This window comes from Arachis duranensis, chromosome 10 (assembly GCF_000817695.3).
Source record: "Arachis duranensis cultivar V14167 chromosome 10, aradu.V14167.gnm2.J7QH, whole genome shotgun sequence".
Classification (NCBI taxonomy): Eukaryota; Viridiplantae; Streptophyta; class Magnoliopsida; order Fabales; family Fabaceae; genus Arachis; species Arachis duranensis.
The window spans coordinates 17,436,248-17,451,075 of NC_029781.3; the positions used below are offsets into that span (position 1 = coordinate 17,436,248).

General features: G+C 34.4%; 1 protein-coding gene across 1 annotated transcript; it reads left to right on the top strand.

Annotated features, from left to right (window-relative positions):
- The first annotated feature begins 2,620 nt into the window (after nucleotides 1–2,620).
- On the top strand, nucleotides 2,621–12,884 carry LOC107469313 (uncharacterized). Its single transcript, XM_016088693.3, has 2 exons — nucleotides 2,621–2,734; nucleotides 11,934–12,884. The coding sequence occupies exons 1-2, from the start codon at nucleotides 2,621–2,623 to the stop codon at nucleotides 12,495–12,497; spliced, it is 678 nt and encodes a 225-aa protein (XP_015944179.1). The 3' UTR covers nucleotides 12,498–12,884.
- Nucleotides 12,885–14,828: the final 1,944 nt, after the last annotated feature.

Consider the following 14,828-nt stretch of genomic DNA (forward strand, 5'->3'; position numbering starts at 1 on the left):
GCTCCCGCTTCCTTGAGAGTAATCCTTCTAGGCTCTGCCATGGTACCTGCACTTAAATCAACAGAAGAGGCAACAATAGAATTAGTAGAAGAGGAACTAGTTTCTTCCTCAAATGACGCTTCAAACTCAACCTCAGATAAGACTGGTGAATTGGTAGAAACCCCTTCACCACCCTCAGAGGCTAACCGACGTCGAGCTCGCCTAATACGTGAAATAGTCTTTTCGATTCCAGGATCTAATGCGGCTAAGCTCGGATCCGGAAATGAACGAGTCATTCAATGAAAGAAACATAGATCTCATGGTAATAAAATATATTAAGAAAATTAAATAATAAAACTACTAATAAACAGAAAGCACACAAATAAAATAATAAAAAAAAGCAATTAAGATTAAATAAAAACAGCGTTGTCAGTACAATCTTAACCGACGAAATTCCTACTATCAATTTAATTTGTATCACAATTAAGACTTCAATCGAAGGTAGTAGCAACTCTCTTAATATCCAATCCAAAAGAGAAAAAAAACTAAGAATGCTAAGAACCCTAGGAAAAGTAGTATTTTCTCTCTCTAGAATTCCAAAAAACTCAAACTAAACTAAAATAAAAAGTAAAGTGAAGCGTGTCCTCAGTTTCAGCTACACCCCTGCCTCTAGTCTGCATTTTTGGGCTTGAAACTGAGTCCAAATCAGCCCAAAAATTGCCCCCAGCGAGTTCCGATATGTGCAACACATGACGCTCTGTCACGCGTACGCGTCGGTCATGCGTACGCGTCGCTGGACTTCTGCGCTTGTCACGCATACGCGTTGGTCACGTGTACGCGTCTCTATGAAATGCGCCCATTCGCGCGCACGCGTTAGCCATGCGTGCACGTCGCTACTCGCTTCCAATCTCTTTAGTTTATTGGTTCCTTCCATTTTGACATGGCACCTCTTCATCCTTTAAGCCATTCATGCCCTGTAAACCTGAAAACACTTCACAAACACATCACGGCATCGAATGATAATAAAGGAGAATTAAAAATTAACAAATTAAAGGCCTAGGAAGCAAGTTTTCAATCATGGTACAAAATTAGGAAGGAATTGTAAAACCATGCAGTTTATATGAATAAGTGTATGAAGAATTGATAAAATTCACTCAATTTAGTACAAGATAAACCATAAAATAGTGGTTTATCACAAAGCCCAAAGAAAAATCACATCCAAGACATATGAAGGCTGAGAAGTGAATTTGATTGTAATTGAATGTGAATTTGCATTTTAATGAGTAAGGATAGTAGTATAAAAGTGGAGGGAGAACACTAAGTTAGGGACTTCTCTTCTTCTTCACAATTCTTTTCTTTCTTTTGAAATTTAGTTTTGCTCTGTAATGGGTCACTAATTCTCTCTGTTGAGGGGAGGAGCTCTGTGGGTTTATAATGAATTGATGAATCTTCTCTTCTTCTTAATTCATGTATTTTTGTTCTGAGGGAGAGCTTTCGTTCTTCATCACAAAGATTCAAATCTATTAAAAAATAGTTTAAATCTCACTTGAAATCTATGATTAACTTGGAAGAGCAATTATAGCAATTGAGTTTGAAAACTCTTCTCTCATAATTCTTATGATTTTAGATCTAGAATTTGATAAGTGATATTAAATCAATCTTATCTAGATTTTAAAAATTGTGTGGTTAAGAATAAGAGATTGTGCTTCGCCTCTTTTCATGAGCAATTAATCAAGAAATTGGCAATTGACTAAGTCAAAGAAAATTGAATCACAAAAGAATTGGGATTCAATTACTTATGATTTGCTAGAGATCTAGCTTGCATGATTGAGAAGGAAGTGAAACTAATCAATTTTAAAAAAACCATATCTCCAAACCTCAACATTTTAATTCAAATTACTCTCTTCATCATTTAATTGCTTTCTACTTATTCAAGTCATTTACTAGCTTTCTTTCAATTCCAGCAATTTACTATTTTCATTTAATTCTTGTCATTTAATTGCCTCATTTCAATTCCCAGCTTTTATTTAATTATTGTGAATTGATTATCCTCATTCTATTATTTCAATTTACAGCTTTCTTTATTTTGCTTCATTTACTTATGCTCTTTTATTTTCTTTCATTTAGTTTCATTTATGTTTCAATTAATTTCCTTTAATTTCTATTAGAATCTTTTTTCAATTAGTTCTTTAATTTTTTTTAGTTTCAACAGACCACAAGTTGAATCGTTTAACTAGAATAATCAATTAGTTATGGTTGCTTCATCCATAAATTCTCGTGAAAACGATAACCCACTCATCGTGGTATTACTTGATATGATTTGATGCACTTGATAAATTGTGGATTTGCTATAATCTATATAAATTGTTTGGTGCCATTGACAGATTAATTGTGATTAACAATTACCGCATTAATTAATTATCTAGATTAAACACTTTTTTATTTTTATACCTAACTCTTTCACTTTGATAGAAGGAATTCTAATTTTGCTTTGTTTTGGTGTCTTTATTTTATGCAAGGAATTTAAGAGGAGGAACCTTTTATTTTTTAGCCAGAAATTGAACAAACCCTCTAGAGATTAAGAAAACAAGCAAGAAACAAGAGGGTGGTAAAAGAAGTTGAAGAGAAATCAGACACAAACATGGCTGAGAATCACAACAATGCCTTTAATGCTTATACAAGAAGGACATTAGGATCATATTCATATACTACTCCTAATCATGAAAACTGTGGGAGTAGTATTATGATTCCTAATGTAAATGCCAATAACTTTGAGCTAAAACCACAACTCATCACACTAATTCAATAGAATTGTCAATTTGGAGAAAGTTCATAGGAGGATCCAAATCAACACATATCAAACTTCATCCAAATTTTTGACACAGTGAAGACCAATAAAGTATTAGTTGAGGCATATAGATTGCTCTTATTCCCATTTTCTATTAAAGATAGAGTCAAGCAATAGCTTAAGACATAACCCAAAGAAAGCATTGCAATATGGGAGAATTTGGTTAGCAAGTTCTTAACTAAATTCTTCCCATCTCAAAGGTTAATCAAGTTAAGAAATGATGTGCAAACCTTCAGGCAACAAGAAGGAAAGTCTTTATATGAGGCATGAGAAAGATATAATGAGATGCTTAGAAGATGTCCCCTAATATGTTTGCTGATTGAGTTCAATTACAAATCTTCTATGATGGGATTAATCCTACCTCAAGGAACTCACTAGACAACTCAGTAGGAGGATCTTTATATATGAAAACCATTGGTGAAGCACTGTAATTGATAGAAATTATTGCCAACAACCAATATCTCCACTCCTCAGAAAGAAGCATGAAGAGAGGAGTCATGGAGTTGGGTACATTTGATACCATCTTGGCATAAAACAAAACAATGTCTCAACAAATTAGTGCTCTCACTAAACGACTTGGCCATATGCAAGTGTCCTCGGTAGGAACACAATCCCCTACTTATGACATGGGATGAGAAGCCTCCTTCAATGAAAATTGTGAACCATTCAACCTCACCCAACCCCCTATTGAACAAGTAAACTATATGGGAAACTCCTCTAGATCACCTTAAAATGATCCCTTCTCAAAGACATATAACCTAGGATGGAGGAACCACCCCAACTTTGGGTGGGGTAACCAAGGACAAATGAACAATAATTTTAATAACTTCAATAACCATCACTAATAACTACCACAACAACCTCACCTACCTCAAACACAACCACCTCATAACCCTAAAAAACCTTCGCCACATGAAATTGCCTTAAAAAAGTTTTCTCAACACACAACCTCATTTGTCCAAACAACCTCAGACTTCATACAACAATCTAAATGTTTCATGAATGAGACAAAAGCCAATTTTTAGAATCAAGATGCTTCCATTAGAAATTTGTAAGTGCAAGTGGAGCAAATTGTTCAACAATTAGCAAAACCCACTAACACATTCCCAAGTGATACTAAATCTGAAATCACTTAACAAACATATCAAGGCATCTAATGGAATCAAGGTAAATTATATTTATCTATTTTAAGACCTAAAAAGCATGTTTTCACTCTTAAGCACAATTAAAGGAGAATGTACAAAACCATGCTATTTCATTGAATAAATGTGGGTGAAAGGTGATAAAATCCCTTAAATTTAATACAAGATAAACCCTACAAATGGGGTTTGTCAGATACTGAGATCAACCCAAGAGTAAAATGCAAGGTTATCATACTACTAAGTGAGAAAGCTATGGAGAAAGAAGTCACAAGCCATGAAGTGCATGATGAATGAACTACAAAGGAGGAGTTAGAAATGCAAAAGTAAGAGTAAAAAATCCCTGTACTAAGTGAAAGTTCAGTGAAGAAGGAGGCAATAGAGGCGTACAAACCGAGAAATCCCTACCCTTAAAGGTTCAAGGGAGAAAACAAGGAAAAGCAATACTCCAAATTCTTGAAAATATTCAAGACAATATACATCAACATTTTATTCATAGAAGCACTTGAACAAATGCCACTATATGTTAAATTCATGAAGAAATTGTTGTCCAAAAGAAGATCATTGAAGGGAAGGTAGACAGTGGTTAAGACCCAAGAGCGTAGTCTAATTATTCAAAGGAATTTTTCAAGGAAGAAGAAAAATCCTAGAAGTTTCCAAATCTCCTGCACCATTGGAAATACAACTTTTGAAAGAGCATTGTGTGATTTAGGGGCAAGTATCAATCTGATGCCTCTCTCTGTGATGAAGAAGCTACAAATTCAAGAGATGAAATCTACAAAAATAGCTCTCTAATTAGTAGACAAATCAATAAAGTATACACATAGAATGGTTGAGAATGTCTTGATAAAAGTAGGAAAGTTTTTCCTCCCAATAGATTTTGTCATTCCTGATATAGAGGAGGATAAAAATACCTCCATGATTCTATGGAGATCTTTCCTAGCCACTGGAAAATCCTTTATTGATATTGAAAAGGGTGAATTAATGTTGAGGGTGCATGATGAGCACTTAATATTTCATGTTTTCAAAATCATGCATCACTCAAGCGACAAAGAGGATTGCATGAAGGTTGAATCAAGTGATCTAAGTCTCCAAGAATCCCATGATGAAGCAACTTAAGAAGCTCCACCACAACACTTGAAAGGAAAAAAAGAAATAAAAGTGGTGCAACGAGTTGAAGGCACAAAAGAGGATGACAATAGTTTGCAACTCAAGCCTCCCTTTGAAATCAACAAAATTATCCTTAATACCAAGCCTAAGTTTAGTGTTGGGTGTGCATCATCAAATAAGAAGAAAGTTCTCAAGAAGGTGCCTAGAGGGTAGAGAAACAAGAATATCCCTACAGGAGACTTCTCACCAGGAAAAAAAGTAGTGTTAGTTCACCACCCCTTGAAGCCATATACAGTACAGAAGATTCTTTTTCTTGAACATATTGAGCTCATGGATGAAGACCATGGGAGAAGATTCACAGTGAGAGGGGAGGAGTTGAAGCACCATGATTATCATCCACTTTAGCAAGAATCAACCGTCTACCTAGTGACATTAAAGAAGTGCTTGTTGGGAGGCAACCCAAACTTGGTAACATTTCCTTCATATGTTTGTTTTGTTTTGAGTTAGTTGTGTTAGGTGGTGTTGATAAACAAAATTTTAGCAAGTCGATTTAGAATTCAATGATGAATATGATCGTGAGTATAGTCTAACCGACACTTAAACTCCGCATCAAACAATCCTACAATCTATAACCGAGAGTACTAGTCTCCCGAGTCGTCCTCCCTTGGAATTGCTAGAGAATGCATCTTATTGATTGGGAAGCCTTGTTATGATTCCTTGAAGGTTTAGCAAAATAGATGACAAACAATCAATCTTTAGAAAGCTTGGCCTAGGGTTGGCATTAGGAATTCTATCCTTATAGTTCCTTCAATGATGACAACAATTAGGCCTTGCTTCATTTAGTTAATCCCTAGGTATAGAGGAAAGTCAAATGAGAGTAACTAACTTGAGTCACAAGTCCTAGTTTTACCTTAGGGAAATCTAGCTTTAGTGCACTCCAAGTCAATTAGCAATTTCTAATTCCAAATCAGCAATCAACATAAACTATTCAACTCTTTCTAATGGTCCAAACCCTATGCCAAGTAAGAAACTTTTACTCCATAACTAGTGTTGGCATTTTATCAAACAATTGATGAGCAAGGATGAAAGGCATAGTAAAAGTGAGAAGAAAGTAGAATTGAAAGTGCTTCAACATAAGGAACTAACAACAATTAACCAAGAACAACAATAGAAATAAACTTCTCAGGAAATTGATAGAATCCAAAACTACAAAGTTGAATCTAGGATCTATGAGAATTGAGCAATTACAAGCACTAATTGAGATTAGAGAAGAAGATCTATAACATGAACAAAGTAAATTGAAAATTGCAATAGATCTCACCAAAGAGTGATTGAGAATTCAGAAATGGAAGGAGATGAACCCTAATGAAAGCTTGGAATCTCTCTCTACCCTCAAGAGTGTAACTACCAATAGCAAAAAAATCTAGAACCATCTAAAAATGAGCAAAAAGTCCCTCAACCCTTCAACCCCTGGTCTTCTTAAGCTCTTCCCGCCAAGGCACTTCCCCAAGATGAGATCTCCAACTCTCTCCACGCCCAGATCACGTGACTTCTAAAAAAAATCATATTCGAGCATCGGCGCGCAGGCGCAAAGCACGCGTGCGCGCCACTGGGGCATCTTGCAATGCGAGCGGAGGCGCAACGTACGCGTGCGCGCCCATGGAGATTAGGACCTAGCCGCTACACATGTCGGCTCGTGGCTTGGCTTCTGGCTTTGACTTCTAGCGGCGCAATCCACGCGGGCGCGCCAAGTGCGCGCACGCGCCCTCGCTGAAGTTCTCAAAACTCAATTTCTCATGTTCCTTTCCTTTGCGCCCATTCTCCTTCTCTCTTCCGGTTCATCCCTGCCCTATATCCTGAAACCACTTAACACACAGGTCACGGCATCGAATGGTGCAAAGAGATGATTAGAAATGTATCTAATCTAGTGCAAAATAAGCATGTTTTCATTCATGAGGCAAAATTAGGAAAGGAACACAAAGTCTTGTATTTTCATGTGAAAAGTGTGTGGAATCATTGATAAAACCCCTGAAATCGACACAAGATAAACCCTCAAAATGGGGTTTATCAGGTGTATGGATCAAAGTGTAGTGCATTTGCAAAACTTGAATTTCTATAAACATTTGGGTGCCTAGCATATCTCTAAGGGGAAAACAACACACTAGGTTTAGTGTTCACACATTGAGTTTGGTGTCTACATTCATTTAATGCAAAGTGCCCATTAGAATAGTCATTTACTGCTTTCTTTTCACCCACTCCTTTACAGTGGAAGCATGCGATTTTTTCTTACTAAACCGGCGCCAATTCATTATGAACCACCAACTTTCTACGAGTTTGATCAGTCAACTATGGTTTATATCCCTAAATGATATATTTTTTGAAATGAATCGGCCAGACCATCGGTTCAATGCTCAACTCTTATTTATATCTTTAAACAATTCAATTGATGAATAGAAATCAGCCAGACTAGCAAATTTGTTTTTGAACTTGCAATCGATCCTCGAACTCATCCCTGAACTTAAAATTGCCCTAAATTTGTTTCTAAACTTAACACCGGTCGTCCCTGAAGTACTTTTGGTCTATCGCTTATCATCAGAAAGCTGAGCTGGAGTGATTCCTGCCACGCTGGCACTATAACGACTAGCTGACATGGCGAAGGAAACTTTATTTTTGCAATTTGGTCAATTTTCCTTTTTCAAATCCTAATCCCCAAATTATCTTCATTGGATTCTCTACCTCGCTCTCTTCTTCTTCATCTTCAACTACTCTCACCTTCCAAATCTAATCATCACTGCAACAACAACAACATCACCTTCAACTCTTGCCTTCTACCTAAACAGCAACAGTCACAAAAATAAATAGCAACAATCAGAAAAAACCAGCAATAATTACAAAATACAAAACAGAAAAAATAAACCACTATAGCTACGTTAAAATAAAATCAGCAGCAACAATCACCCAAAATATTAAATAATAACTAAAAAAAACTAGAAAACTCACCTTGGCCGCACGCATAGGTAGAGAACCGAGCCAAAAGAGAGAAGACGAAGGTAGAAGGAGACAAAGAGGAGACAAGAGAAAAGCGCAGGCGTGCGAGCAATGACGACGATGAGTAGTGAGGGAGGTTCTAGTGAGTGATGGGAAGCAAGCGCGACAAGTAGAGAGGGAGGCAGCAGTGAGCAGTGAGTGCAAGAAACAAGACGACGCAGTAATTTAGAGGGGCCGACGATGTCACGATGAAGAGATGGAGGCCAACGAGAGGTAACAACAGAGAAGGTTGAAGCTTTGTTCTCTGCCTCTGTCGTGTTTGAGTGTTGTGAGTGTGAGATACTAGGTTGGGGAGGGGGCGAGTGGTGCGACACCAAGACGGAGGACGGCAAGAGGCAGTGACAAAGAGGGTTAAGGAAAGCTCTGTCTTTGCTGTGTGGTTAGTCATGTGAGTGTGAGAGAGTGAGGTTAGGGAGAGGGGCCTCGACGGCCATTAGGAATTTATATAGCGATTGACAAAAAGTGCTTTAGGGATGACTGGTGTTAAGTTGAAAAAAAATTGAGGCAGTTTTAAGTTTAAGGATGAATTCGAGGCTCGATTACAAGTTTATATACCACTTTGAGATTTAACTTACTCAATAGTCTTATGCTTTCCTGCAATCCAATATATGGAAGGCGATTTAGAGTTGGTCGACGAGTATGTAACTGAATCAGACACACCTAGTAGGAGTAAAAATTTAGAAGAGTTTGTGCTTAAGACCCCTCTTTGGCATGAACTCCTATAGAGCAACCTGATTCATTTTATGGTGCCACTTTCTATTCCTGTTAGTGGTTTTGAGCCACTATGTCTCTTTAATTTTGAGTAAGATATATATGGCAATAGTTATGAATTACAGATATTGATATGAACATAAGTTACAGCACACGATACGAGATATACGAATACACGAATTTTAAATTTTTATAAGACATGCACATACATTATCTATATAAAAAGTGAAGTATTTTTAGATACATTACCGTAATATTTTATTAATATTAAGATATAAGTTAATATTTTAATTATTTTTAATGTCATTTTTTATTATATGAAGTATTTAAAATGATTTTTATTTTAATAAATAATAATATATACTGTTTATAAATTCATTTCAAGAATATAGGTTAAGAATAAGCTTAGACAAATCATACATGATAATATTTAGATGATTTCAAATATATTTGAAAAGTATTTTTATTTTTTATTAAAACATAGTTAGATATAAACAACACACGTATTTAACAATGAGATGTCTAACATGTAGATATGACAACTCAATGAGATATCTGTCTTTCATTGGACAATAATAACAATAATAACAATTTCTTATGTCTTATAAGTTCAAAAGAGATATAAATTTTTTTAAAATATATATATTAATAAATAAAATATTATTTAAAAAAATTTCGTAAAAAGTAGATTTACTTTTCTCCTGTTTCATTTCTTATGAAAAAAAACATTTTGACGAAAACTTAATTTTTGGTAAAATGTTTTTTTAATGTTATTTCAATCTTCAAAGATAATATCAATTTAATAAAATATACAATTATTTTTCATGTTTTTGTTCGTTATGTGTCCTTTTTCTTAGCCAAACTTGAGAGGAAATTTGTCGGCTTAGTGGACCCATATTTGAAATAGGGTAATATACCATCACAAAATAAAGATTTTTTTAAATAAATAATTTGTAGCGTATTTACCAATTTATATATTTTGTTTACAGTGTAAACGAAATATATGTATTTATAAATAATTGAATATAATTTTTAAAAATAATAAAAAATATTAATGCTTTTAATTTGACCAAACTCTTACTAATGGAATGTTTCAAATAATAGAAAAGATAAATTGTCTATTTTAAATAATAATAACATTTACTTTAAAAGTGCAACGTTAAATTACCTACTGTTAAGACAGTTATTTTGGATTGACTCTTAATAGAAATCAATCTAACCAATTAATCCATCTTCATTGAAAAAATTGGTAGAATAAATTAAAATAAAAATATAAAAAGTGTAAATTTGATGCACAATAAATTAAACATTGAGATAATGTCTGCCAACTATTAGATAAATAATTCATTTTAAATAATAAAAAGAATAAACAATCTATTTTAATAATAAAAACGATGAACTATCTATTTAAAATAAATAGATTACGTTGACATCCAATTTTTTTATGGCAGATATAAAATAAAAAAATAAATTTTACTTTTTTATTTTACTTTTAGATAATTTGAAAAAAAAAAACAAAGAATCTTCTCTTAATAATAAAAAAGTATGATGAGCCAATGGAATATTTGTACAATGTGTATAATAGAAATTTAGGGAGTATTAGAGATATAATTATTAATTCTATCTTTTCTCATCGAAGTTTTTGGGATGAGTAGTATCATGACATGGTATTAGAGTTCTACATCCAAAAGGTCAAGAATTTGATTCTTGATGAATCCAAAAATCAGTTTAAACTTTTGAGAAGATATTTATTATCCGAATATATGATTATTCTAAATAATATAAAAGATGTTCATTTTATAACTCATATAACATTATAGCCCATTGTACACAATACAAATAAATCATTGTCTTTTAGGTAGCGTTTGGTGGAGAGACAGATGCTGAAAAACTGAGACTGAAAGACAGAGACTAAGAGACAGAGACTGAAATAAGTTTTAGTATTCTGTTTGGTGCCAAGTGAGAGACAAAAATTAAAACAAGAATACAACTCTAATTTAATTTGCATAAAAGATAACATTGGAATTAATTAATTAAAATGAGAGTATTTCAGGTATAAAATATTATTAAAATTTTAGTCTCTGTTTCTAAAAATATCAGTCCCCTTATTCCTACATTTTAGAGGCACTGAAATACTGAAATTTTAAGAACAGAAACAAAAATTTTAGTATCAGTCTCTAAACCAACAAACATGATATTGTGTCTCAGTCTCTCAATTACCGCAAAACAAACGCTACCTTAGAGAGCCCTTAATAATAGTGCGTAACTAACTATAATCTATAACCGCATGATCCTCGCGTGCTTCTTGTTACTTTGTTGCGATAAGCCGATCATAACAAATTCTCCCCCTTCTTTCGCACCCTTAAGCTCCCAAACGACGACCACTTCCACACACCACCATCGAATTTTCCGTTACACATATTCTAACTTTCTAACTACCGCTATGTGCTACACACAAAAAAAATACTGTGTTAATAATGGGCAATCTAAGTGCAATTTTTTTATTTTAATGGATAAAAAAGTAAATGTTTATTTTAAATAGATAATTTATTTTTTTATTATTTAAAATAGATTGTTTATCTTTTTTAATTATTTAAAATTATTCATTTTTTCATTATTTAAAACATTCTATCAATAAGAATTTGGTCAAATTAAAAATATTAATATTTTTTATTATTTTTAAAAATTATATTTAATTATTTATAAATACATATATTTTGTTTACAGTAAATATTTTTTAAATTATTTATTTTAATAATTATTATATTTAATTTATTTATTAAAATAAAAAATCTTTGAATTTTTAAGACAACAAAATATATTAAAAAGTAAAAACATAAAACGCGAGTGTGTGAGATCATCCTTAAATCCTATTCCCAGCTCTCTATAATTTATCCATCCCCAATCAAAAACAGCCACGTCAGCAGACCCCCAACCCCTCGTGAAAGCGTCTGCACTGGATCAAAGCTCGACCTCACCAAGGTCTCTATAAATACCAAAACCTTTTTATTCAAAACGATCTCATCCTCATTCAGTCATTCTTCATCCCCCTCCCTATCTGAAACAGAAAAGAAAATAAGCCCAAAACCACCTTCTAGAACCCTCGATTCAGACATTTTCAGCACGAACTGGCTAACTCTCAGGAAGCCTTGTTGGTGGACGCTGCTGACTCCAGCAACATTAAGCTGGTTCGAGCATTTTATGACGCCCTAAGCGCGCGTGACTCTCACGCGGTCCTTAATCTCGTGGCTCCAGACCTCGAGTGGTGGTTCCATGGTCCACCGTCCTGCCAGTTCCTGAAGCGCTTGCTAACCGGAGAATCCTCCTCCTCCGCTTCCACCGCTGCAGGCTCCTTCGAGTTCGTTCCGCTCTCCGTCGTGTCCTTTGGCAGCACCGTCATCGCCGAGGGCCGCGACGCCGTGCGCTCCGTCGCCTGGGTCCACGCCTGGACAGTCACGGATGGGATAATCACCCAGGTCAGGGAGTACTTCAACACTTCCTTAACCGTTACCAAGATCGGAGACTCTGATTCCGATTCAGATTCTGGTGAATCGGAAATTGTTCCGGCGAGCTCTGACTCCGGAGGGTTCCCTTGCGTTTGGGAGAGCAGTGTCTCTGGTTTCACCGGAAAATCGGTCCCAGGTCTCGTACTGGCGATATAAACAAGGAAAAATAATAATTAATAATAATAATAATAATATTAAAAAATAAATAAATAATATTGTGAAAAACTGAAAATTATTAAAAATAAAAGGGTTGTGCACGTGGCGTTTGGCGATTCGCTGGTTTCACGGGGGCATTGATTTGGTGCGTTTACCTTGAGGCCAGAGATGTAAGACCCTCTTTGCCTTGGTGCTGTGTAAGATTTGGTATTGCTCCTTTTTTTTTTTTGTTATTTATTATTTACTAATTAATATTTTAAGTTCCGAGTGTGCTTTGTGTGGAACCATTACCGTTATGGGTGTATTTTGGTTTTGGTGTTCTACCGAGTTTAATATGATGTGGTCTGATAATGATGCAATAAGAATATGTAAGAATATTTGTTTTCACATTTGCGTGATACATGATAGCATATGCTCTCTATTCTCCATCTAACGATCTCTCTAAAATGTGATAGTACTTATCCAAAAGCTTCATTGTTGACCTTTAACATTTAACGCGGAGAGTTCAATTAGTTTTTGATGTGGTGGTAGGACCCAGGAGTTTTATTTTATAGAATTAAATTATTACTATTAATTGACTAATTCTAATGTTAATTAATTAATTTAGCAAATGGAAGTTTATCTTTTATTGTTAATCGTGTACTAAAATGAAGCTTATCAAACTGATATGGGGCTACTCTTATTGAATTGATGGGATGATCTTGTAAATTTTAATCGCAATCAGAAAAGGCTAGCCGGCCCGTGCTTTCAACTTTTTGAGTGCCTTAGGACTCGGATCTTTAGGAAATTCCAAACGAGAATCCCATTGGTGTGTAAATTAAACTTTTGTGTTATAAAAATAATTTCGGAAAATGAGAGCAAACTTTATCTTTTATATCCACGGAGATGGTGATGTTACACTTTCCCATGTGCTCTTCTAGCTCTCTTTAGTTGTAAGACTTGCTGCATGCTTAGAAGGCAAGTTATTGTAGGAAATTTATTGTTCTATTTTTGTTATACTTGATTCTTATGCAGTACACTTAGTAAAGAACTAACGGAGGAGGGATTTAAAATAAAACTATAAAGGAACTGGTTTGGGTGCCCTAAAGGATCACTTTCAGGTACTCAGAAATTAAGAAGAAAGATAAGAAAATCAATGGGGCACGGTTTGTTGTCGGCTTGTACAAAACGCGTGATGACAATTGACAATTTGACACAGCTAATTGAAAGCTGGGGCGTAAGGAGTCACGACTAAGGGTCTAAGGTCCACCTACTATCTACTCCGTCTTACTCTTACGCGAATACACCAAACATATCTTCTTCACTTCCATTCTGCCATTATTAGTACCTACAAATTGATAAGTACCTGTGGAGAGTTACATTCCTTTTACGCCAATTTGAAAACAAATAATTCTAAAAAAGCATTTATTTCTAGTAATTTTAAAAAATAGCATTTAATTTGCAAATAGTTTTTAAAAAGTATTTATTTTTAATAATTGTGATAGATAAACTCAGTGCTCCTAAAATAATGTATCTCTTTAGGAGTGGCAAAACGGGGCGAGCCCGTCGGGCCGATCCGTTAAACTCGCTAAAAAAGGCAGGTCGGACTAGGATTTGGAGCCCGCCAAATTAAAAAAATCTGCCAAACCCATACCGTCAAATTGGCGGGTTTTGGTGGGAATAATTCTAAAAAAGCATTTATTTCTAGTAATTTTAAAAAATAGCATTTAATTTGCAAATAGTTTTTAAAAAGTATTTATTTTTAATAATTGTGATAGATAAACTCAGTGCTCCTAAAATAATGTATCTCTTTAGGAGTGGCAAAACGGGGCGAGCCCGTCGGGCCGATCCGTTAAACTCGCTAAAAAAGGCAGGTCGGACTAGGATTTGGAGCCCGCCAAATTAAAAAAATCTGCCAAACCCATACCGTCAAATTGGCGGGTTTTGGTGGGGCGGGGCGGTCCGTCGGGCCGAAGATTTTCATTTTTTTTATTAAATAAAAGAGTGATTACTATTATAAAATTAATAATTATAGAATTTTTAAACATTTTTTTTCATTTTTGTTTTTATTCTTCTTTTAGTTATTAACTTTATTTATTTTATTTTACAATTTTGTATATATGCTCAAATTATGTGACTTATTTTTTAAAATAAAGATGATTCTATTGACAAATATTATTTTGAACAATTTTATTGAAGTTAAAAATTAAAAAAATTATATTATAATTTGACTATTTTTTATTTGTATTTGATTTTTTAATTATTATTTTTTGGTTAAGTTTAATGAATTTTATTTTTCAAAAAAAAATAGTCAAGCGGGCTAGTCCGCCAACCCGCCAATCCGCCATAAAA

Bases quoted from the DNA above. Each gene is read 5' to 3' on its own strand.
- LOC107469313 (XM_016088693.3), top strand. From the start codon at position 2,621: ATGGCTGAGAATCACAACAATGCCTTTAATGCTTATACAAGAAGGACA. The intron at 2,735-11,933 runs GTAAATGCCAAT...ACCACCTTCTAG, and splicing joins GTAGTATTATGATTCCTAAT to AACCCTCGATTCAGACATTT.